The sequence below is a fragment of the Hipposideros armiger genome, unplaced genomic scaffold (genome assembly GCF_001890085.2).
Source record: "Hipposideros armiger isolate ML-2016 unplaced genomic scaffold, ASM189008v1 scaffold_556, whole genome shotgun sequence".
NCBI classification, from domain to species: Eukaryota; Metazoa; Chordata; class Mammalia; order Chiroptera; family Hipposideridae; genus Hipposideros; species Hipposideros armiger.
In genome coordinates this window covers 452,294-478,996 of record NW_017731906.1, presented here as the reverse complement: position 1 = coordinate 478,996, position 26,703 = coordinate 452,294, and the positions used below count along the sequence as shown (strand labels likewise).

The window sequence follows — 26,703 nt, the reverse complement described above, 5'->3', positions numbered from 1 at the left end:
ACCCATTTAAAATATACAGTTCAATAAATTTTGACAACTTTATAAACCTTTATAGCTTCTACTGTGATAAAAATAATATAGACTATTTTATTTACCTTTCCCCCCAACCCCAAATCCCCTCATTTCCCTTTGCTGTAAGTCTTCCTCCCTAGCTCCAGGCCCTCGGCAACCACTGATCTGCTTCCTGTCATCATATATTAGATTTTTCTTTTCTAGAATTCCACATAAATGGTATCTGTACACTATTCAATTTACATTTGTATACTTATATAAATGGTACCATACAGTATTTACTCTTTTGTATCTGACTTCTTTTACTCAATATAATGCTTTTGAGATTCATCCCATTGTTGATTCCTTTTTATTGCTGCATATTATTCCATTGCATGAATGTACAGTTTCCTGATTCATTCATCTTTTGATAGACATTTGGATTGTTTCCAGTTTGGGGCTATTATGAATGAAGCTCTATGAAAATTCATGCACAAGTCTTTGTGTGCACATATATTTTCATTTTCCTTGGGTCAGTACCTAGGAATTGCTGGGTTGTATGGTAAATGTATGATTGATTTACTTTATAAGAAACTGCCAAGGGCCGGCCGAGTGGCGCGTTGGTTAAGAGCTGGCTTGGGACGCCAGAGGGCCCCGGTTCGGATCCCACATATGAGGGCCAGTGACACTGCCCTCTACAGCTAAGATGCTGAACAACAGCTCAACCTGGAGCTGGGCTGCTGTGAGTCGCCAGCGACAGTGTAGGCTGCAGCCCCTGTGGCAGTGGGTTGCCATGGGCTACTGTATGTAGCCAGCAGCCAGCGTGAGCGGCCAGCAGCGGCTGTGAGTGGCCGTCCAGAAGCCGGCAACTGATCTGCCTCCCTCAGGAACAGCGCAATGATGGTGCCAACTTGGGCCAGTGACGCAACGTCCTCCACAACTAGATTGAAGAACAAAACAATAGGAACTTGTCTGTTCCCCTTCCCCCAATTTCCCAATAAAAATCTTTAAAAAAAAAAAAAGAAAGAAACTGCTAAACAGTTTTCTGAAGTATTTGTGCTATTTTATATGCCCACCAACAGTGGATGAGAATTCTATTTGCTCCATCTTTTTGATAAAAATTGGCGTTGTCAAGTATTTTTTAGTCATTTTAATAAGTATATAATAGCTCATTATGGTTTTAATTGCATTTCTGTGATGACTAATATTGTTGAACTTTTTTTTCTCATATGCTTATTGGCCATTCATATATCTTCTTTTGTGAATTATCTTTTTCCGTTTTTTTACCTGGCTTTATTAGGTAGTTTGTCTTATTATTATTGAGTTATAAGAGTTCCTTATATGTTCTGGACACTAGCACTTTAGCAGTTATAGGTATTATAAATATTTTCTCCCAGCCTGCCTTTCTTTTCCATCTTTTTAACAGTCTTTTAAAGACCTGAGTTTTTTATTTTGTAAGCATATAGTGTATCCATTTTTCTTATGTGATTCATGATTTTTGTATCCTATTCAAAAGGTTGCAAAAATTTACACCTAATTTGTTTCCTAGGAATTTTATAATCGTAACTTGTACATTTTGGACTATTACCTTACCTACTAGTCTATAAGCTCCTTCAAGGTAAAAGCCATGCCTGGTTTATGTCAGTATTTTCCATAATGGTTAGTAGTCTAATAAATATTTGTTGAATGAAGAAATAAATGAATGACTTCATGGTGGATAATGATGATTGTAAAACAAGGACAGATAAGTAGGCTGTAGGATGCAGTCTCTGTTTCTTCTTGGCTGCTATGATCTATGGGCTTGAATTCTGTGCTTTTGACTTATTTCATCAATTTATTCTAGTTGGGGAAAAAAATTCTCCATCAGAAGATGCATTCACAAACTTAGAATAATATTATATTGGATCTATTTAGATACTTTAAAGTGCCCTTATTATATGAAAGTAAAATTTTATTTACATTCCCATATTGCTGGCATGAATTCCCCTCTGTATAAATTCAGAAAATTTAGTGTTTAAAAAAAAAATCAAAATTTAAAAAATTCGCCTGTAAACTGTGTATGGGAATTATGGAAACCACCGAAACACTGCTATATATTTTACTTTACTAAAATAGATTTGTTTCTTTTTATACAAAATAAAAAATTTCTTTTATGCAAAATAAAAGGAAATTTTACCTTTGCTCCTCTAGAAGAAATTTCTAATAAAGAAACTCAGCCATGGTTTTCCTTTCTTTCTCACCAGTAGAAATAGGTAACAAATAAGTTTAGTCACATATATTGGCTGATATTTACATTACTTTTATTTCTCTTGATGTGAACCCCCACTTTATCTCCCATCATATACCCCTACATGGAAGAAACAAAACAAAACAAAACAAAAAAACCTGTGTTTTGCTGCTTGAAACGGGTATATTGGACAGATAAATAGACATCTGTCACACAAATCTCTAGTTTGGAGAACATGCAAAACCTGAGCCAGCCTTATTTCACATTTAAGAGACAGATTTTGTGTGTGCATTATGATAGATACTGGAAGATAAAGATAAAAACCTAATGGATTTTGTTTCAATAACATCATTTAGTGACTTTTGCTTAGTTATTTCAACTGGGCAATTACTCTGTGCTTTCCTCCTGACTCTACTTCAGGACAATATAGTGTAAAGTTCAATGAAAACATTTGAACTCTGGGCAGACAGTATTTTAGGGATTACTGTACAAAGAATTATCTGAGACTTATTCATGCATGTCCCATAGACAAAATAAATGTCTGGTTTGATAATACTAGTATTTCATATATAGATAACTGCCGAGGGTTCTGTGTGACTTGGGGATTTGAAAATAACTGCTCAAATAGTTCAGATCAAACTCTCTCTACCTTTTGTGTAGATCATACCACAATCCATATCATTAAGACTGTTTGTTTTTAGTATCTAAACAGCACTTGCTCTATCTTTGTGGTATTTAGAGACATATTTATAAGTGAAGGCAAAAAGATGGAAGCACGGTCCATTTCATCGTGTATCTGTTTTGAATGTTCCAGGATCATTTAAGACTCTTGGTTCATCATCATCTTCAGAATACAATGAGTACAATGGTTTACAGTTTGCCCGGGGATGAGTTAAGAGCCTAGAAAAGCCTGATTTTGGGAGTTCTGCATGCATATTGATAGGAAGTTAACAAAAACTGGTAACATGGTTTACTGAAAAGTCCTTAGGCTGTGTGTCGGTGCCTTTCAGAAAAAGAGCTTTTTTATTAGAAGAGGGGAGCTATGCCTACAAACTTGAACATGTAGGACATTTGTTTTATAAAGCAGCAAATAAATATGAGAGAAGGAAGGAGAGTCACAGAGGCCTGGCTTGGCAGAGCAATAGCTGTGGGGGAAATGGAATATGTATGACTAGGCACTGGAACAAATTCAGAAACTGTACCCAACAACTCTGTCCCCCATTGATCTCTTTCCTCCTGTCCCATTGTCTGAACATGCATTTTATTCAGTTGATTGTCCTCTGCACCCATTGAGCTTTCCCAGTCTGCTTCAGTGCTATGCAGCAGAACTTCCTGCAGTGGTGGCCGTGTGCTGTCTCCACGCTGGCCAGCGTGGTAGCCGCCAGCTGCAAGTGGCTTCAGCACTTGGAATGTGGCTAGTGTGACTGTGGAACTGAATTTTTATTTTTATTTAACTTTAATGAGTATAAATTGAAATAGCCACCTGTGGCTCGTAGCCACCATATTGAACAGTGCAGATTTAGTTGGCTTCTGCCCAGACTGTAAAGCATTGAAGTCACCATATCAAATGCTATTTGGAAGTTTCCGTTGCTTTTAGCATAGTAATAATGCTGGGCAAATGTAGGTACTCAGTTATGTGTTAATATTTGTTGAATTAAGTTGAATGAACAGTCAGAGAGAAGGGAAAGGTAAGAAGCTTGAAGAACTGAGTGGTGGCCTGGTAGGTATTTTGGGCTCTGATGCCATTGCCTGCCCTTTAGTTTTAGTATAATTCTATCATGTTACTTTTTTATTGTGTTCCATTAGTTTGCCCATCCTGACTCTTTTTTTGTTGTCTAAATATTGCATAGACACAAAATTAAACTTTTTAAATATATGTATATATAAAGTATAAAGCATAAACCTGGACTCCCCCCACAAAGTGTTTCATTTCTTTAATCTCCTGTATATACTTTTCTAGTCACATCTCCTTCCCTACCCATGAGAACTAGCCACTAACCGCAATTTTGTGTTTATCATTCCTTTCTTTATAGTTTTATCAGATGTATACATATTTATAAACAGTACATTTTTTACAAGTTTTTGAATTTATATAAATGGAATCATCTGTATTCTTCCATGACTTACTTTATTCACTTAACATTATATTTCTAAATTATATCCATGCTGTATAATCTATTCATTTTCACTACTGTAGGGTATTCCTTTGTGTGAATACGCCACAAATTATCTCTTTTATAACTGATAGATATTTTTTTCCTAATGTTTTGCTAGTGTATACAGTGCAGCTGTGAAATCCCTGTATATATCACTTGGAACACATGTAGAAATACTTATTACTGAGTCCAAACAGACATTTTTCGTGTGTGTGTGTGTGTGTGTGTGTGTGTGTGTGTGTGTGTGTTTGTCCTCTTCTTCTCCCTCCTCCATCTTCCCTCTTTTACCTTTCCCCTTCCTTCCTCCCCTTCTTCCTCTCCTTTTCCTCCTCTTTTAGAATTCAGGGAGAATCATTGCAGAGAAATAGAGGGTTTTCTCCCCCTGCCCTATTTCTATAGGCTAGGTGCTCCTTTAAAAGCATCTTGCCTCTGTTTCTAGTCCGCCATGGTCCCTTTGTGCTTTTGTGTTCATAGACGAAGCTCTGATTTGGAGTCTGTCAAGAATATTAAAAATGTTTTATTTCATTCATAGTTTATAGCTCTTATGCAAATGGTACCCTTTTATAAAATACCTTTTTTTTTTAAAAGATTTTATTGGGGAATTGGGGGATGGGAACAGCACTGGGGAATTGGGGGAAGGGGAACAGACAAGTTGCTGTTCTTTTGTTCTTCAGTCTAGTTGTGGAGGACGTTGCTTCACTGGCCCATGTTGGTATTATCATTGCGCTCTTCCCGGGTGAGGCAGATCAGTCGCCGGCCTCTGGACGGCCGCTCACACCGGCTGCCGGCCGCTCACGCTGGCTGCCGGCCACACATGGTAGTTCATGGCAGCCCACTGCAGCACGGGCTGCAGCCTATGCCGGCGACTCACAGCAGCCCAGCTCCAGGTCGAGCTGTTGTTCAGCATCTTAGCTGTAGAGGGCAGTGTCACTGGCCCTAATGTGGGACCTGAACCAGGATCCTGCTGCTCAGAGCTGGCGTCCCAAGCCAACTCTTAACCAACGTGCCACTTGGCTGGCTCCGAAATAATACCTTTTGTATCAACCATTTGTGCCTCTTATTTTCAATCATAATTGGTGAATAGACTGTTCAGATCAGTGTTCTCAACTCTGGCTGTACATGTCTGAAGAGCTTTTTAAAAAATACAGATTCATCATAGTTCAGCTCAAATCCCCAGGAAAACAGATTTAATTGGTCTAGGGGTGGGACTGGGCATCAAGATTGTTTTTTGAAGTACCATAGGTTATGCTGTTATGCAGCCAAGATGGAGAACCACCCTAGATCAGTTGTTCTTAAAGCGTTGTCCTTGCACCACCAGCAGCAGCATCTTGTGGGAACTTGTAGAAGAAATATAAACTCTCAAGCCCACTATAAGACCTACTGAAGTGGAAATTCTGAGGGTGGGGTCCAGCAAGCTGTGTTTTAACAACGCCCAGATGATTCTAGTGCATGTTAAAGCCTTAGAACCACTGCTCTAGATCATCTAAGCACTTATAACAAAGTCTCCGTTTACTCACATCCAACCTTTTAGGATCCACAATGTTCCACAGTGGCTCTACACCTAAAAGTTGTTAAAGGAACGGGTGGAGAGTGGGTGAGGAGGGCGGAGAAGCATAGGACAAAATAAGTCTTTGTTGCTAAATCCCTGAGCCTGAACAAAAGTGGCCATAGCAAAAAGAGCTATAAAGGATATTGGATGTGTTACCATTTTTTGTAACCTAACATGGAATGAAAATATATCCTGATGGACCATCAATGCTTATAAATGACTGTCTCCTTTACACAGAGGGGCTATAGATAGATAACAACATTGAGACAGAGAAGAGAAGCTGTCCATGGTAGGGAGTGGCAGTCGCAGAGATGGCAAGTGAAGGAGGAAAGGTGAGTCAGAAGAGCCACCCAGAATGGAATGACCATGCTGTATAGAGGAGCAAAACCCACCCAGATAACAGTGACATTAAGGGAACAAAACTTCTCTTTGGACCATATGGTAGTGTTTTGTGGGGTTGGGGGCTCGTTACTCATCTGCATTGCACTTCGTTAGTTTTGAAGGGTGCACACGCGCAGCACAACAGAAGAGTGGGCCATGGAGTCAAACTGCTTTGGTTAAAGCCAACTTTGTGATGTTACTCTGGGCTAGTTGCTTAACTTATTTAAGCCTCAGTTTCTTCATTTGTAAAATGAAGTGAACTCACCTGCTTCATAGGGTAGCAAGGATGAAATAAAACATGTATAAAGTGTCTGATGGACAATTATTTTCAATAAACTTAAAAAAATTTTATTTTGATAAAATACACAGAACGTGAAATTTACTTAGCAACATTGTGCAACTGACACCACTCTAGTTCCGGAACATTCTTTTCAGCCCCAAAGGAAACCCCAGACCCATGAAGCAGTTACTCTCTATTCCTCCTCCTCCCCAGCCCATGGCAGTTATTCTCCTGCCTTCTGTCTCTAGAGCAGCGGTTCTCAACCTGTGGGTCGCGACCCCTTTGGGGGTCGAACGACCCTTTCACAGGGGTCGCCTAAGACCATCGGAAAACAAAAAGATACTTACATTTCGATTCATAACAGTAGCAAAATTACAGTTATAGAGTAGCAATGAAAATAATTTTATGGTTGGGGGTCACCACAACATGAGGAACTGTATTAAGGGGTCGCGGCATTAGGAAGGTTGAGAACCGCTGCTCTAGAGAATTACCTATTCTGGATACTTCATAGAAATGAAATCATACAATATGTGGCCTTTTGTGTCTGCCTTCTTTCATTTAGCATAATATCTTCAAACTTCATCCATAGTGTAGAATGTATTAGTACTTCATTCCTCTTTATGGCTGAATAATATACCACTGTATTGATACCACATTTTGTTTATCTGTTAATCCATTGATGAACATTTGGGTTGTTTCTACTTTTTGGCTATTATGAATACTGCTATGAACATTGACATACAAAGTTTTGTTTGAATACCTGTTTTCATTTCTGTGGGGTGTATTCATATAATTCTATGTCTAATTTTTTGAGGGATCACCAAACTTTTCCACAGCAGCAGCACAATTTTACATTCCCACCAGCAGTATACAAGGAGTTTCTCCACATCCTCACCAACACATGCTATTGTCCATTTTTTGAAAATTAGAGCCTTGAAGAAACTTTTTAAAAGTTATTGATTGGAGTTCTAAACTTTTTTAAAGGTGGTGGTTCTTAAGCAGGGGTTCACATAATAATTACTTGTGGACCTTTTAATATACTCATGGCCAGGAGGACCCTCCCTAGATTTTCTGAATGGGAATATCCAAAGGTAAAGCCCAGAATTAATATTCCTCATGAAGAACCATCGCCTAAGGTACTGGTTCTCAAAGTTTGGTCTAGGGACCTTTTCAGGGGAGTCCTTTGAGATTAAAACTATTTTGATAATAATACTAAGACATTATTTGCCTTTTTCATTTTCATTCTCTCATGAATTTACAGTAAAGTTTTCCAAAGTCTTCATGACATATAGTACAACAGATTGAACGCATAAGCAGATATGAGAATCCAGCTGTCTTCTATTAAGCCAGATATGAAAGAGATTTACAAAAATGTAAAACAGTGCCACTCTGCTTATGAATTTTTATTTTTAAAATGTTCTTTGTTACATATGATGGGTTCGTCATTGTTTTTAAATGAATTAATAAACAATATTTTTAATTTCTCAGTTTTAGTGGTAAATATTGGTAGACATAACCTACATAAACAAAATCTTTGAGATCTGCAATAATTGAAAGTGTAAAGAGGTCTTGAGACCATCCAAATGAGCCCTGTAGACCTTTGGAAAGGAAGGAAACAAAATGAGCTATTACCCATTTGTTGAACACTTACCATACAGTTAATATTAGGTTAAGCTAATATTTCTACATATTTTGTTCCATTTTATCTTTATACTAACCCCAGGACATATGTTTACCTAACCCCATTTTTACGGGGAAATTTAGTCTTGAAGCTAACTGGGCTAGTTCATAGGTGAAGGAGCCCAGATTTCAATGTAGTCTTTAGAGCACATGCTCTTGATCACTACGATAACCCTAAAAAAATAAGGCTCATCTGTGCAGGACTTGAGCCCAGGAAATGGTTGATATTTCAGCCATAATGATGCATCTACCTCTGTAGTATCAGGCCTCAGACAAGGTAACCTTTGAAATCTTTGTAGACAGATAACATGGAAATACCATGTGGTGCACTTACCTAAAATAAAGTACTCACATGTTGTTCTCATTGGTGGTCCTCAGTGCAAGGAATGCTAAATATGAAAACTATAAGAGGGATAATCTAGGCATGAATAGTTGCAGCTGACACAATGTGTACCTTTTTTGGAAAGGTGATTTTCATGGCTTAGTTGAAGCAGAAGGATAAATATTCAGTTAGAAAAAAGAATCAGCAAATTGTGACCCTTTAGAAAAATGTTATTTTCTTAGACCTCAGATCAAGTCAAGTCAGCCCTCTGAAGAGCCCATCATTGCAGGAATGAGGAAGTGGCAATAATTGTTTTAACTATGGAGAAGCCAAGGGAATGGGTGCTGCTCTGTTTACATAGAATCAGACTTAGGGTAATTTTTTTCATGTGGCAATATTTTTGTTTCTCAAAAAATAAATCTATGCTAATTAGAGAAATTCACTGGATGTAGTCCGTTTCAAAGATTTACTTGTTACCTACAGATTAAAAACTAATGTGTGGGCGGTCACTTTTCAAAAACTGATTCTGTTATCTTCTAGTGCCTTCTGTGAAAACATTTCAGAGAACAGCAGATTTTTTTGCTTAGTAATTGACATTCTGTTTACCATCTTCCTCTTCTAAACTCCTCTGTCCTCACCCCCATCCCATTGCTGTTTCAAAAATTCAGTTTGGAGATCAGCATATTTTATAGAAAATGAGTTATTTGCTTATTTGACAAATATTAATTGTCTATCATGTATCAAGCACTGGGTTGGACAGAGGACACTATAATGAACCAAAAAATAGATAAGGTTGCTCATTAAATTACAGTCTAATGAAGGATATAGGCATTAAACAATCATATCCATATATGTTAATTTTTTTATTATGAAAGATGCTGTGAACAGTAATACATGGTTTTATTAAAGAGCCTAGTGGGAGGATTGACCTAGGAAAGCTAGAAGAAGACGGAAGCCAAAGTGAGGGGCAGGGGGAGGCATGCATTCTGCTTGTGACAAGTGAAAGGGTCGACTTAGTAGAAGGTATATGCTTCCGGAGCTTAGAGAAGAAGTCTGGGCAGGAGATAAATATTTGTGAATTATGTGTCAATGGTAGTTCATGGAAATCATTGGCTGAGGTGAGATGATTTGGCAGAGTGTATTCAGTGAGAAAAGAAGAGGGTCTAGGACTAAGTTTTGAGAAATGCTAGCAGTTAATGAACAGCTAGAGTAGAAAGTAGGAGGCAGAGATGGAGGTCAGATAAATAGGAGGAAAACTAGTAGAATACAGTGTTAAATATTTCATGAGGAGGGAGTATTTTAAGAAGTATCAAATAAAACCCAGACTGTCCTTCTCATGACTTATGAGGAAGGCCCTGTGTGCACTTCTCATCCCTTCCCACCTCTTTGACCACATCTCTTACCATCTTGCTGCTAGGCTACTTTTCTTCTTTAAACATGTCAGGCTCTTTCCTACCTCAGGACCTATGTGTTTGTTGTTCCCTCTGCTGGGATGTCCATCCCCCATTTCAGATGTCATCTCAGAGAAGAGTAGCCACCCCTCCACTCCCTTTAGCAGGATTGTTGTCAGACTCTATCATGGTCTTTAAATTTCATTATACAATTAAGATTAAATTTTGCTTTGGCCCCAAATTCACTTCCAAATCAAATATTTAGGACATGTTCAAGAAAGTTAATTTTGTAGAAATCTTTAGCAGTAATAGTTAAGAAGAATTTTTAGAGTTTAGAATCATACTCCCTAAGGATTCTTGACATGAATTGATGAAATGGTGAGAGTTACATCACTTTTATACCCTTCCACTACGTGTATTGCATAATAGAGGAATAGAGGAAAGCTGAAAAGGAACTGGGTGCCTGGTCCACTCTGTTAGGAATGTAGAAACAGTGGATGACAAGTCACAGTATTGATAATCCAGTGGATACAACACAGTAGTAAGTTAGACGATTATTTTGTGAATGATAGGAATACTGCTTGAAAAAGACTGTTTTAAAAACTAATTTAAAGCTGTCTGTGAGTTCAGTTCAGTGAACATTTACTGAACTGGCAGTAGAGAAGTGATAGGAGGTTGGAGTGGGGGGCCTTAGGGAAAGTTGCTGAATAAGTTCTTCTCCAGCTAAAGAAAAACAATTCCTGTATTCTTTCAAAATATAAAGATCAGTTCTTAAATTTCAGGACCAGAAAGAATAAATGGCCAGGCAATCAGTGACCGTTTTTATAGTATTTTACTGGCCAATTTAAGTCTTCATAAACTCCACACAAGGGAGAAAATGACCTTTGAAGAACCTTTTTTTGGTAACTTTATTTTTTATTTTTAAAAGGCCATTTTTTTGTAGCTATCTTGGTTGATGTGTATTGGATGTACTTTTGTTATCTTAAACATCAACTCCAAGCTCATGGACTTTCCTTATATAGCTTTCCCCTCTCCATAATTTGGCACAAGAATGCTTTTTAGTGCTGAATGTTTTCTTTTTCTGCTGGTCTCTTCTCACAGCAGAACTGGCCTTTCACCTGGTTTTGTATCTTATTTTAGAAATGGCCTTGTTCTCAGGTCTTATTTTAAATGTTGGTTGGTCCAAGCCTTACTGCAAATGGCTTTCATGTCTGTGAAAGACAGAAAAAAACCATCAGCAAAAATTGAAATAAGAGGGATTTCACACGGACCTAGAAAAAAAATTCTTACAAAGATACTAGAAATTAATGCGAATCTGTGCCCATCTTTTACTCATGGAAGAACTTGAAGGCCAGAAAGGCTACGTGACTTGCTTAAGGCTACAAAACATTGATGAAAATTTATCATTCTCATAACTTACATGAAGGGAAATTATAGAGAGCTACAACTTTAAAAACCAAATAAACTATTCGTAAGAAAGGGAAATATGCCAAACTATTGTACTTACCCTGATTATCTCTGAAGAGTGGGGGGATGGGGTGGGTGTGTTACAAAGTTTTCTTTCTAATATTCTGGGTTTGCCAGTGTTCAGTTATGAATGTCATTATTTTAATATAATTAAGGCTATGACCATTAGAGTCAGATCAGGATTTGAATCTGGCCTTACCACTTACTAGGCTATGATTCACTGAATTTTGGGAAAGCTTCTTAACCTCTCTGAACTTCAAAGAGAAGTAACAATACTTAACTTGATTGAGTTAACTCTAAGGTTCCTACATCTGATATCTGGCCTACAAGGAGCACTTACTTGGCAGCCACTGTCATTGCTATTACTGCTATCACTGCTTTTATAATAGAACACAGGGCCCTAACATAGGTGATCATTACTGAATGAGTTCAACATTCATCTCCTAGAATACTAGATGCTGAGTTAGGCAATTTTTCAACATACCTTCTAGCTCTTTTTTTATTTAGATTTTTTTTTTAATTGGGGAATTGGGGGAGGGCAACAGACAAGTTGCTGTCCTTTTGTTCTTCAGTCTAGTTGTGGAGGTCGTCACTTCACTGGCCTATGTTGGTATTATCATTGCACTCTTCCCAGGTGAAGCAGATTGGTCTCCGGCCTCTGGACGGCCGCTCACGACGGCTCTTGGCAGCTCACGCCGGCTGCTGGCTGCTCACGCTGGTTGCCAACCACACACGGTAGCCCATGCAGCCCACTGTAGCAGGGGCTGCAGCCTACACCATCGCTGGCGACTCACAGCAGCCCAGCTCCAAGTCGAGCTATTGTTCAGCATCTTAGCTGTAGAGGGCAGTGTCACTGGCTCTCATGTGGGATCCGAACCGGGGCCCTGCTGCTCAGAGCTGGCGTCCTGAGCCAGCTCTTTAACCAACATGCCACTTGGCTGGCCCCCAGCTCATTTTGTCTTTGTTAATTCAGAGGAAGATAGCACTGTGGCCATCAGTGTTCACCTACCCTAGTAGAATAATACTTAACTCTTAGGTACCTCCGTCAGAGCCTGATCCTTACCATAATTAAAATAAAAATCCCTGATCTTCTTCTGTATTTTATACTAGAAAGATTAACCTGCATTGCTACGGAAAGTCATTAACCCTTATTAAATAAAACATCCCTATTGCTACTCATCTTGGAGTGACCTACACAGAATCACTATATGAGAAGCACATGCCCTTGTGACTTGAATGTGTAGTTCTTTTTATAAACCCCTGTTTTCTCTGTGCCTGGTACTTTAATACAAATGACATGTCTCTTTTGAGCAGCAATCCCATTGGCCTTCCTTATATTTCAGGAAGATGATTGCTCATTTCTTATAAATCTCCCTCAGAGCCCCCAAAGTAAATTTTACCTAAGCCGTCTCATTTCTATGTATGCCCTGGAAAATCCCAACAAAATATCCTTTATTGTTAGTGAACATCTGTATATACAATTTCTTGTAATGCAGCACCAGAAAGAAATGTCATTTTATATATTTAGATATGCATGCTATTGTCCATCTACCTAGAAATTGTATAGTCACAGATTGGAAACTAAGGCCTTGTAATATTTGACTGTATTGTTTGGGGCAGACCTAGATTGTTTGACCCATTATAGGTACTGAGTAGCCGCCACAGTAAACTATGTTTGAGTATTTTTATGTACATTATTTTTAATGTTACTGGTTGTGAGGATGTTGTGCTTTTCTTTCCACTTTACAACTGAGGAAGTCTGTCATCGTCATTAGTACTCGTTCATTCAGCAGGAGCACCTGTTTTAACTTAGGCACCGGAGGTGTAAATATGAATAAAACATGATTCCTGCTCTGGAAAATTTCATAGTTTATTAGAGAAGAAAGATACTGAAATGCATAAATACACTTCAAAGTGATACATTCTATATAATAAATATATGAACAAAGGATTATAGTCACATAAAGGAGGGAACCATAAATTGGGAATGTATGCTAAGGTTACAAAGAGAAAGACTTCAGCCAAGTCTTGAAGGATAGATGGGACTTTGTTATTTGGAGAGAGAGGAGCAAGGGATGGGCCTTACAGAGCAGGGAAGGGCCTATGCAAAGGCTTAAGGCAGGTGGGGGCCTGTGTAAGGAGAAGAGGCCTTGTGAAGGAAAACCCCGTCAAAGTTTGGCGTTTGAATTTTATCCTTTGAACAGTGGGGAATCAATAAAGATTTTAAAATTGCAGCTGATATAATAAGATTTGAGTTTGAAAATACCGTATTTCCCCATGTATAAGATGCACCCTTTTTCGAAAAATTTGAGGTCTAAAAACTGGGTGCGTCTTATACAGTGGTTGTAGATTTTTTTTACTTGCATTTCATGCTTTTTTCGCACTTGTTTTTGTGCTCATACAACCACTGTATAAGATGCACCCAGTTTTTAGACCCCAAATTTTTCGAAAAAGGGTGTGTCTTATACATGGGGAAATGCGGTATGTAGTATTTGAGGGTGGACACCAGTTAAAAAGCTGTTGTAGGGGGCCAACCGAGTGGCTCAGTTGTTAAAGGTTAAAGGTTTTCCTAAGAGCACAAGCTCTGAGCAACAGGGTCGCTGATTCAATTCCCACATGGGCCAGTGAGCTGCGCCCGAGCTGCACCTGAGCTGAGCTGGCACTGAGCTGCCAAAAGGTGGCAGGATGGCTTAGCTGGTGAGAGCATGTGCTCCTAATGACTAGATTGCCTGTTTGATGGTGGGCTACGCCTGCCCGCAACTAAGACTGAACTTGGCACCTTGTCTTGAGCTGAGCTGCCGCACAGATGGCTCAATGGATAGAGTGTGCGCTCTTAACAGCAAGGTTGCTGGTTCGACTCCCACATGAAAAAAAAAAGCTGTTGTAGTTTTCCAAGCAAGAGGCAGGCATTAGGCTTAGTACCTGTGGAGATAAGAAAAGCCTCTAGCTTTGAGAGAACTTTCCTAGGTGTAAACAATGTGGCTTTGTGCTCAATATGATACAGGAAATGTGCTGGGGGCAGGGGGAGGGAATCTGGTTTGGGTGACTAGGTGGCTCCACTGAGGTGAGCAGAGCTGTAGAGGAGAAGCAAGATTGTTCATTATTTTTGGTTTTTGTTTTTGGGGAGCAGGGCAAGAGTTTTCATTTTGTACAAGGCAGGTTCATTGTTTTCAGGAGCATCCTCGTAAGCAAGCCGGCATCTGAATCTTGGGAGAGAGGTTACCATAGTAATACTTGAGTTATTGCTGTTTATTTTTCCATTAGAAACTAAGGTTCTCAGAGGTTAACTGATTGTGGTCTCAGGAAAGTGGCTGTAGAACCAAAACATAAATTCCTAAGCTTCTTACCAAGTAGGCTTTAATTGAAACGGCCTTTGGAGAAAAAAAATTAATCTTTTGTGTCTACTATAATTGTTTTACGGTTGCATTTCCCAGAGTATCTTTACTTAAAAAACATCTTTTAAAACCCAGCTGGTATGTATAGCCATCACAATCCATCTATTTTCTGCACCATGTTTTCTGATGTTAATGTTATTTGACTGATGACAGACAGATGAAGAGTGCTAAGGATGACAGCTAAGCAGCTCCAAACCTCCTCTTTTGTTCTAACAAAACCTTAAAATTCCAAGATTAGATAGTCCTCAAGAAACATGTTTGATCTAACCTCAGTTTGTTGTCCTGCTTCCATGTGAGAGAAGATGTAGTGTCCACTTCTGCAGGAATTTAAAAATAAATTGTTTTCCCATTTGGGTTGTTGAGCTGTAGTCCTTTCTGAAACCAGAGAATAAAGTAGACAATTCTTCAAAATCCGCTCCAACCCCCAAATTTCAGGGTTCTCTCAGCATTAATTGAAACACTTGGGTGGTTGTGAAGGACTTGGGGAGCCTTTGAACAAGGCAAAGCACTATACATATCTGACACTCTTTTTTCACTTACTTAAAAAATAATTAGCACACCTTATCTGCATGAGATTCTAGTTTTAACTGTTACGATCTCAGTTCTCTGTGTGGCTTTTTGGGCTGTGGCATTTTTCCTTTACTTTGTTCTTGATTGCTGTGAAATGTATTGCCTGCTGTTTAAGGCAGCTGCAGTAGAGTGCACCCAGAAGTGGTTATAATTCTATATTTAGTAAGCCATAGGGTTGGTAAAGCAGTTGCAAATTCCTTCAAGATAAAATAGTTTCTATAAATGTAACATTTTTAATGAAACTATTATTATCACCCATTAGAGAAATACATCAGCTAATATGTGCGGATTTGTGCACAAGATAGAGGCACAAAACTTTTTTTTTTTTCATTAAGAGCTGGCTGAGTATTTTAAATACTTAAAGTTAATCACATGAATCCTATTTTTATACTCTTAATTTCCAATTGCAGAGCTTTTACTCAAGTGTTTACTTTTGGTCCAACATTTCGGGCAGAGAATTCTCAGAGTCGGAGACACCTGGCAGAGTTTTACATGGTAGAAGCAGAGATTTCTTTTGTTGAGAGCCTTCAAGATCTCATGCAGGTAGGTATGCAAGTTTTAAAATAATTTCTAAAGGTCAGGCATCTGTGACATTAAAATGCTTCTGCATACATTTTTACCTGAGACATCTGTTCATTACAGGTGTTCATAGAATGAAGAACATGGAGAACTACTTAATTTAATAAACATCTACTGAATGCCTTTAGTGTTATAGTTTACTTAGAGTCAGACAGATTTAAGTTCATCCCAGGTCTGCCATTAATTTTGTTAGGATGTTACCTTGATGATCTTGAGCTTCCTCAAGTGTAAAATGAGGATAATAGTGCTATTTCATAAGGTTATTGTGAGGAGTAAATGAAATTATATATACAATGTAAAGCACCTAGTATGGGGTCTACACATAGGAGGCTCAGTAAATAGTAGCTCCTGTGATTCACTAGGCAAATAAATAAAGTATCTGTATGATTAGAGAAATATCTATATAGTTATATTAGAAGGCATCCACAGGAGCTGTCAGAGCTTTGTTTGGGGGTCAAGGGATATGGCCAGAGATGCAGTCCAGTCAGATCATGAAGGAAAGACTTTGTATTTAAATGCCATGCTTAGGAGTTTGAATTTAATCCAAAAGGTAAGGGAGAAAGAGTTCTCAGTGGAAAAGGCCATGGTTAGAGTTATATTTTAGAAAAATCTCTAGCAGCAATATGAAGAATGATTTAGAGGGAGATAAAAAAAATATGGGCGGGACCTCTTTTAGGAGGCTGTGGACATATTCTAGAAAGAGCACGTGGGCTCCAGAGTCGTATGCAACAAGATTTGAGTCTTAGCTCTAACATTTACTTGCTGTGTGACCTTAGACAAGGGATTTAATTTCTCTGAGCCTCAGTTTTCTCATCTGTAAAATGGGAATAATAATTCCTGCATCATTCCTGACAGATAATATATGTGTACATAAGGCACTTAGCATAGTTCATGGCACTTAGTAAGTACACTGAAATTGTTAATTTTTGTTACTATGAATTCTCTATCCAGTACCGTTTTGGTTAATATCTTAGTCTGGATTTGTAATTACAAGATGGTTATGTTAGCAATTTTCATCAACCCTCACTTTTATTCATTTATATAATATGTCTTTCTAGTCTTATTTACCCAGTAAATGACCTAATTCCACTTAAAACATAAATACCACCTATACCTCCAAATAGAATGGGCTCATTATTTTATTATCCTGTCTTAGGTTGGATTTCCTAGTAAACAAATTCTGAAGGAGAGATTTGCATGCATGGGATTATTGGGGAATGCTTGAGAACAGCACTTGTGAGGAAATTAAGGAAGCAGCACAGGGCAGAGGGAAAAGTCGAACTGTGATGCATTTACAAACGGAGGTCTTATTCAATCCTGTGAGGAATTTTGGAGCTAGAATGATCCATAGTTGTCCCATGTGAAGGCAAAGGAGTAGGACTCTGTGCCTCACCACCCTCCATCAGCCAGTCATCGGACGTGGGCCAGCCTTGGGAAGAGCTGTAACCTTGGGTAAGACAGCACTTTTGTCTGGACAGCTCCTGAAGAGGGACTCAGCTATGAACCATCAGCAGTTACTATTCCCAGGGGTTAAAACTCTTGGTCCTGAAGGGGTGTTCTGTCCACACACCACAGTTTCCGCTTCCATACCCCTTTAACATCTCCCACAGATTGTTCCAGATCAGTGTCCCCTTGGAGACATTTTCGGTTGTCCCTAATAAGTAGTGAGCAGGGAAGAGCGGGGCAGAGTGGTTGCTAATGGCATCTAGTGGGTAAAGGCTAGGGGTGCTTTTCAACATCCTATAATGCCCAGTCCCCTACCCCCAACAAAGAATTATATGCTAAAAATGTCAATAGTAGCACAGTTGAGTAACCCTTTTCTAGATTGTAGGGATTCAGGATCTGAGCCTTACATGGAGTCAGTGAAATGCCTTAAGTAGCTTTCACTTTGAGCCTACCATCCAATTCTGTATTATTCTTTCAGGCCAAGAGGGTATTGTAAGGAACAGAACCACACTTTTTACTCCCGTTTCTGCTTTGACCCTGTCTCAACTGACCCAATGTAGATACCAAAAGGAAAGGTTAAAAAGACAATACAGGGCCGGCCAAGTGGCTCAGTTGGTTAAGAGCTTGCTCAAGAGTGTGAGCTCTGAGCAACAGCAGTTCGATTCCCGGCCTGAGCTGAGCAGCCACTGAGCTGCCAACAGGTGGCAGAATAGCTCAGCTTAAAAAGAAAAAAAAAAAAGACAATACATAAGTTATGTTAGAATTTATCAAACATTATAATCTTTACTCTATAATTATATATTCTATAACTAAATAATTCTTATGTAGTTGGTCCTCTACTGAGTGGTACTCAGGGCGTACACTGTTGGATGATTTAATTAATTGAAATACAAACTTTTCTCCTAAAGATAAAAAAAGAAAAACCTGCTCCCCCAAAAGTAATCTCCTGCTTCTCTTCAATTTTCTCCCTTTTATATATTACATTCTATGAAAATTATTATCTTGATGAGGAGAGGTCTGTTAAATATTAAATCAAAACATTATAGCAAGGAGTCCAGCTCTCAAATCCATGGGGGGAAGGTAAGATGGACTTGGGAGTGGGGCGGCGAGGTCATCGGACTACGAGAGCAGGGACTCCTGCACACCTGCCAGGGGGCTGCAGTCGTTTTTATGCATAAGAACAGCAAAGAATTCCCACACACACAAAAATATTATAGCAAAGTGTTTTTCCCCTCATGACGTATATTAATTAAATATGACAATTTTAGTGCCATTGAGTAATATATTTTTAAAAACATCTGAGGGTTATGCTAACCTTACAGTTAAGTTTCTTTTTTTCTTCAGATGTATGTATAGAGAGAGCGTAGTCTGAAAGTCAAGGTTAGAGAAGCCAATGATTTACTTCTTCAAATGAAAATTTACTGCTCATGAAAGACACCGATTTAACAGCTCCAGTGGTCAAAGTCTTCATCTTACAGATAGGTGTATTGTGTTCCTCAACAGTGCACACGTGCTGTCCAATCCACCTGTTCTTTTTCCCTCCCAATATGCATCGGCTTTCTTTTTAGTGATTGAGGTTATGGCCTTTCATAAATCATTCAGTTACTTAGTGATTTCTTTATCTCACTGCTAGCCGGAAGGTGACAGAGCCTCAAGGTAAAAGGTGCTTAGCCTGCTTTTGCTCTTCTATCATCAAGTTATTCCTTACTCCTGTATGATATATGTGTACTATATACATACATACACACATGCGTGTATATACATAAATGTAAAATATAGGTAAATATAAAAATATAATATATATCAATATATCTGGTTATCACTTGGTGATTAAGTACTTTCTTATGTCTGATCAAATTAAATTATTTTAGTAGACGCTTATGGCCCCACTGAGTTTGCAGTCTTAATAGGGTACACCAGTGAGGTAAAAGAGGGAAGGAAGACACCTACCTCTGAGGTGTCTGTACTTAATAAATGTGTGTATCTTTATAGTACAGCATTTGGAGGACCTAACATGGCCTCACAGACTTCAAACCAAACATTTTAGTTTTGATTAAAAATATTTTAGAAATATTTTTCATTCCAATCACCTTTTTCTTCTACAAACAAGTTTTTCCCCTGAGGCTTCTATGGACACTCTTGGTAAAATGAATTCTTATGTACTGATTTGTGTTGTACAGTGATTAGTGTTATTTTTAGTTTATAGTTAGCAAGCAAAAATGTTTATATTTAAATGTAGTTATATTTCATTACTTCTCTAATTTTAAAGTTTACTTTCATTTACCAATGGCTGAATAAAGCACTTTCCTCAGGGTCTCACTCTTCACAACCAACATTTGTTGTGTGCTTCTGTGAGCTGGGTACTAAGCTATGTCTTCTACATGGATTATCTCATTTAATTCTCACAACAATCCTGTAAGCTAGGTACTTTTATTGTTGTGATTCTGTAAGTGAGTATATTGAAATTTAGAGAGGCATAAATCAATTTTAGCTGTGTATTTGATATCTCGCTTCAATACCAATATTTAAACTGTTAACAAAAGATTCAAACATTTTGCTTTCTCTTTTTACCCCCTCTGAGAAGAAGATGCAATACCTCCTCTAATCAATCTGGAAAACTGAACTAACTTGCTATAGGACATTCAGAAATTAAGAGGCCTGTGGATTGATAGTTACTGAAACCTGGAGAATAGTCCTTACAAGACCCTAAACAGGTTTTTCATATAAAGTAGCTTATTTGTCAGGCAATTCTATGTCATTTCCCGTAGGTTATGGAGAGGCTCTTCAAGTCCGCAACAACGGTGGTTCTCTCAAATTGTCCTGAAGATGTTGAACTTTGTCACAAATTTATAGCTCCTGGCCAGAAGGTAATTAGTTCTGTGGATAAAGCCTAATACACTATTTAAATATGTTAATTACATATAATGAATATAATTAAATTTAATAATAAATTTTCTTTTTTTCTTACCAAGGACAGATTAGAACATATGCTAAAAAAGAACTTTTTAATGTAAGTAGATATTATCTTTCTCTGAACTTTATTCGTGCTTTATCATCATGTTTATCACACTGTATTAAATTTTCTTTGTTTATATGTCTGCTTATTACACTCCTTAGACTCAAGGAAGGCCTATGTTTTAATTATTTTTATAGTTCTTATGTCTGGTTCATAGTTGATAATCAATGTTTCATGAATAAATAAATGAATAAATCATAGCAAGATAAATGAACAGCAGTTATTAACTGTGTTAATTCAATTCAAGTAATACTAACTTTAGTAATCAAAATTTAGCTTGATTGAAAAAACTTAAAATTCATACATTTAATGCCTGCCTGTCAGATTTTCTGTTTCAGTCTTCTTTTTCTTCTTTGCCTTCACTTGCTAAAATCTGATAATATATTCTAAACTGTTTTGGGGTTTTTTGCCACTTTTATTAAACCTAAAGGTCTGTGTTTTAAGCATAACATATATATTATTGCTTCATTTCCACTATAATTCTGTTCAAGTGGTACTTGATATTGGACTAGTTGTTTATTCCACCAACAAATTAATCGGATAGGCATGTAAGACTTAGTATTCAGTATATGTGCAGTGTGTATAGGAAGTAAGTTTGATACTCAGAAGAGTAGAAAATTGCTTCTAAAAATAAGTTATCATTCTTCACTTGTAATCTTTAGGTTTAGGAAGATTTTGTTCTAATAAAGAATTCAACCTGTCCTTGAGGTGTGGAAAAGAAAAATTTGGCAGATCGAATGAGCTGAGAATTTTGGGTGTCAGCCCAGACCTTCAGGCTGCAAGTTAAAAGTGATGCCTCGTTGAGCCTAAATGAATGGCAAAGCAGCAGAGGTGGGACCAGAAGGAAATGGTCAGAGGTCCTGTGATAGAGAAGAATCAAAAGGCAGTGAAGTACAAGTGAAGGCTCTTGAGGGTTTTTTCTTTCACTTAAATGTATATCGAAAACTTACTATGTGCCAGATATTTTTCTAGAATCTAAAAACTATCTTAAAGCAGTGAACAAAGCAGATAAAATTCCCTGCCTTCATTGAGTTTACATTTCTGGCGGAGGTAACAGTAGTAGACAAGAAGCTAAGTAAGCAAGTAAAACATGTAGTCTGTGAGCATGACTAATACTAAGGGGTAAAAACAACGCAGAGAAGAGAAAGTAGATAAGACAAAAGAAGAGTGGGGAAGTAGAAATTTTAGGTAGTATGGCAGGGGAGGTCTCACTGAGATGAATTTTGAGTGAAGACCTAAAGAAAGCAAAAGAACTAGTTATACGGCTACGGGGGGAAAGAATATTCCAGGAAGAGGGGATAGCAAGTACAGGGGCCGTCAGGTTGGATCTTGTGTGTTCAAGTAATAGTGAGGAGTGAATAAAGGAAGATGCTAATAGAAGATAAAGTAAGAAAGAAGGAGGGAGGTGAGATCATTTGGTGTCTTGTATGTCACCATGAGGTTGGGTTTTCACTTGGGTGAGGTGGGGAAGCCATTGAAGGGTTCTCAGCAGAGGGCTGGCAAGATCCTAACAGGATCACTCTTGCTGCTGGTGAGAATAAGCTGTAGTAGGACAAGAGTGAGGGCAGAAAACCAGTCATCTGGGTGAGAGGAAGTGGTGGTTTGGACCATGTATTTAATCAGGGTTCTCCAGAGAAACAGGACCAGCATGGTGCATGTATAGAAAGATTTACTTTAAGGAATTAGCTCACCCAGTTGTGGAGGCATAATGAGTTCCAAATCTACTGGAGTAGTCCAGCAAGCTGTGATGCAGGGAAAGCTGCAGTTCAAGTTAAAAGGCAGTCTGCTGGCAGAATTCCTTCTTGAGGGAGGCCAGTATTTGTTCTGTTAAGGCCTCCTACTGATTAGATGTGGCCACCCACATTATGGAGAGTAACCTGCTTTATTCAGTTAGAGTCCACTGATTCAACTGTTAATCTCATCCAGAAAAACACCTTTTCAGAAGCATCTTGAATAATGTTTGATTCAATATCTAGGTACTGTATGTAGCCCAGCCAAGCTGACACATAAAATTAACCATGACAGACTGGGTTAGTGGCAATGGAGGTAGAGAGAAGTTGTCCTATTCTGGATATACTGGAGGTGCCAAAAAAATGTGTACACATTTTAAGAGATGCTATCTATGTATTTACTTTTGGAAGTTGAATTGAATTACATAGCAATGTGTAGTATGACGTTCGCTCAAAAGATGGCATTAATCAAATGAATGCTAGCATCATTCATTGTATTACAGTTTTAATACAGTTTTTTTCTTTCTTGAAATGTATATACATGTTTTTGGCATCCTCTGTATTTAAAAGATAGAGCAAACAGGATTTGCTGAGAGTGAGAAAGCAAGGGGAGAAAAGTCAAGGATGACTTCAGTGCTTTTGTTTTATACAACTGTAAAAATGGAGTTGCCATTAACTGAGATTGGGAGAGCCATAAGGGTAACAGGGGGGTTGTGGGGGAGAGGGGCATGCCATCAAGACCATCATCATCAGGTATCATGTTAGGATCAAGAAGCTTTTTAGACATCTAGTCGTAGATGTTGGGTAGGCAGTTTGAGTGTACAGATCTGGAAATCACAGGAGAGTTCTGGACACAAGCATATTGATCAAAGTAGTAATTAAGTAGATACGGAAAGAAGTCATTTGGCCATCCCAAGGAATTTGTGCTGGTGACAGAAAACCAGGGAGATCTTAAGAGAATTTATGTGACTCCTATCTAATGAATTAGATCTTAGATGGGGGAAAAAAGAAAAAACATCCACCATTTATTGAATACTTACTATGTGCCAGACATTGATAAACTGTACATACATTACGGGTTCATTTTATCTTCACAACAGCTTTGTAAGTATTAGGTTGTCGGAAAAGTCATGACGCATTTTTGCAATGAAAAACAGAGAAAAAATACATCATGATTTTTCTGACAACCCAATAGTTATTGTTGCCATTTTATAGATGAAGAATCAACTCAAAGAGATTAGGCAAGTAAAAGATAAAATGGGGATTCAAACTCATATTCTTCTGATTTCAAAGCTCATACTTTCAGACACTACACTTCATGTATTTGAAAGGGCACTGGAATTAGTGCTGGAGTAGTTGTAGCTCCACCACTGTCCTTAAGACTCTTATATATCACTTAACTGTTGTGCTTTAGAGTCCATGTATGTAAAACATGGGGTTGGAAATGACCTCATGGGCTGTGCAATATCAGGCATTGCTATCACCGTCATCCATGCCACATAGCACAAATCGTAGTTGAGGTTTAAGTTTATATGTGTGATTATTTGTTTAGTGTCTATCACCTCCGTGTGGTCAGAGACTTGTGTATTTTGCTTATTATTATACTCCCGTTGCTTAGCGCAGTGCCTCTAACAGGAACTCAGTAAATATTTATTGAATAACTGAGTGAATGAAAAGTGACCTTTGAGTGACCATGAGAGTGAGGGTCTCCTTTCCACTAGGTCCTTCCCCTGAGGTTTCCTGTTAACTCATATCACTATTTAGGCACTGAGTGTAATGAACTCTGATTCAGAGGACCTGGATTCTAATCCTGGGTCTGCCACTTATTAGCTGTTAATGAATGAATTAATATTTTTCAACAAATATTTATTGACTACGTACTATGAGTTAGGCACCATGTTAGTCATTGAGGATTCATTAGTGAAAATAGGCATGGATAGGTCCTGTTACAGAATTTAAAATCTAGAGAAAAAGGTGAATCGTTAAATATTTGCATGAATAATTACAACTGCGAACCTGATTAGCAGCAAATCTTTAACCTTTCCAAACTTCAGTTTTCTCATCTATAAAGTGATAAATTGTCTGTCTTATATTGCTGAAAGGATTGAATGACCATACTGCTTAAGCAACACGTCAGACTGGATAACTTGGAAACACTGCTGCTACCAAACATATGAAAATACTAGTTAAAACGTAAAATCCTTTTTAATGCATTGTTGAGTTCACTAGAAAGTAAGAGAAGTTCCAGGAGCTAGAAATGAACAGGGAACTGAACACCAAAGGAGTGTACATACATGGCATGATGCTGAGTATTTTCAAGGAGGAGGGTGCAGGAGATGGAGGGGGGTTTGCCAGTCCTTAAACCAGAGTTTTTTGACAGCCACAGAGGACATGAGAGTAGACCTAAGCATGATGGATTAGAATTGAGCTATTCCCCAAAATACACACATACACACAAGCACGCACCCACACATACACACACACTACTCTAGGACTTGTAGTGTTTTGAATAAACAGATTTCAGTGTATACTTGACTAGTGATAATTGTTTTATATAAAATATTATTTAAAGTTTTTGTGTAGTAACTGAATTTAGCCTTTATCAAGCAGAAATAGAATTCAATTATTTTCCATTTCCTTTAGTGTATTAAAGTTTACCTTTTTATTTGCTCTTCATTTATCTGTGTGAATTTGAGGCAAAGAATGCTAATAATGATCTCTTTAGCATAGCAATTTTACTCTAACAGCTTCAGAATAATTTTCTGTAATCAACAATAAAATATTTGAAATATGAATGTAGTTTAATACTGTATCATGCAATTTCACAATGTCTTCTCCTTTCCTCAAAGCACTTTGGAAATAGTGTCTAGTAAGGAGAAGAAATATTATTCTCTATACATATCAAGAAAAATCAGTAGAGGGCCGGCCGAGTGGCACATTGGTTAAGAGCTGGCTTGGGATGCCAGAGGGCCCCGGTTCATATCCCACATATGAGGGCCAGTGACACTGCCCTCTGCAGCTAAGATGCTGAACAACAGCTCAACCTGGAGCTGGGCTGCCATGAGTCGCCGGCGATGGCGTAGGCTGCAGCTCCTGTGGCAGTGGGTTGCCATGGGCTACCGTGTGTAGCCAGCAGCCAGCATGAGCGGCCAGCAGCCGCTGTGAGTGGCTGTCAGAAGCAGGCGACTGATCTGCCTCGCCCGGGAAGAGCGCAATGATGGTGCCAACTTGGGCCAGTGAAGCAACGTCCTCCACAACTAGACTGAAGAACAAAAGGATAGCAACTTGTCTGTTCCCCTTCCCCCAATTCCCCAATAAAAATCTTAAAAAAATAAAAAAAAATAAAAATCAGTAGAGTTGATGAAAGGCAGTGTCAGAACTGTAATTTGAACTTGAAAGCTGTGCCTTAACTTAGGGTGTAGGGGGAGTAGGGAAGCAGATCCAGAATAACAAGAGATGTTTAGACGTGAGAGCCATTTTTTCTTAATGTAACAGTAACATAATCAATGGCGCAAAATCTTTGTGCTTTCCACTTTCACTGCTCTTATATTTCTCAGTATAATGAGTAGATCATATCAAGTAATGATGGAATAGAACAATAGATTGTCTAAACAGAAAAATCTTTAGACAATATAGTCCAATCTCTTTATTTTTCAAGTGCAAACACTTAATTTTTTAATGTTTATGTAGTACATTACAAAAATTTATAAAATGCTTCCATTAAGGTGAAGTGATTTACATAGCTAGTAAGTGCAAGTAGAGTCAGATGGAGAACCACAAGCCCATTATCTTCTGTTTTGATTGAACATGCGAAACTCCAGGCAGTTTAGGCATTATCTCAGCAGTTAAAAACTTAGACTGTGGAGTCAGCACATCAGGGTTTCCTACTCACATGAGTGATTTTGGCAAGTGACTGGTCCTCCATGAGCTTCCGTTTCCCTTCTGTAAAATGCTCATTGAAAAAGTAGTTCTACCACCAACACTGCCACCATTCTTGCCTTAAGAAATTACCTGTTATTTAATACTAAATTTTAATTTGAATAGAATTTTCATCTTAGAAAAAAAACCTTATCACTCAAAACATAGCTTCAGGGGCTTTATTTGTACTATAAGGCACAATTCTTTCCAGTTATTACAGATGTAAACTTCATTTTTGCTTCAGAGAATAAGTTTATGTTGGGTAAATTAGTTTCTGATCTCAAAGTTCTTCAGAAAGTTTGTAGATTTTTTTTTAAGTGATGGAAGAACAGTTTATTAGAAGAAAAAGGACACTTCAAAGAAATAGAAGCAGGTCCGAGCAGAAAGCAGTGGCTCAAGGGCCCATTATGAGAAGAGAAAGTACATTCCAAAGAGTTTGGAGCGGGCCGAGCAAAAGAAGGAGCTCAAAAGCTGGATTTTTTTTTTTTTTAAGATTTTATTGGGTACTTGGGGGAGGGGAACAGACAAGTTGCTGTCCTTTTGTTCTTCAGTCTAGTTGTGGAGGACGTCGCTTCACTGGCCCATGTTGGTATTATCATTGCGCT

The 26,703-nt window shown here is 38.2% G+C and overlaps 1 protein-coding gene across 4 annotated transcripts in view; it reads left to right on the top strand.

Annotated features, from left to right (window-relative positions):
- The window catches only part of NARS2 (asparaginyl-tRNA synthetase 2, mitochondrial), a 166,937-nt gene that overhangs the window by 116,687 nt on the left and 23,547 nt on the right, over positions 1 to 26,703 (top strand). For all 4 annotated transcript variants that reach the window (XM_019623625.1, XM_019623627.1, XM_019623626.1 and 1 more), the window contains 3 exons: positions 15,820 to 15,952; positions 20,203 to 20,301; positions 20,407 to 20,444. In XM_019623625.1, the coding sequence (XP_019479170.1) occupies positions 15,820 to 15,952; positions 20,203 to 20,301; positions 20,407 to 20,444 (270 nt within the window). The remainder of the gene's footprint in view (positions 1 to 15,819; positions 15,953 to 20,202; positions 20,302 to 20,406; positions 20,445 to 26,703) is intronic.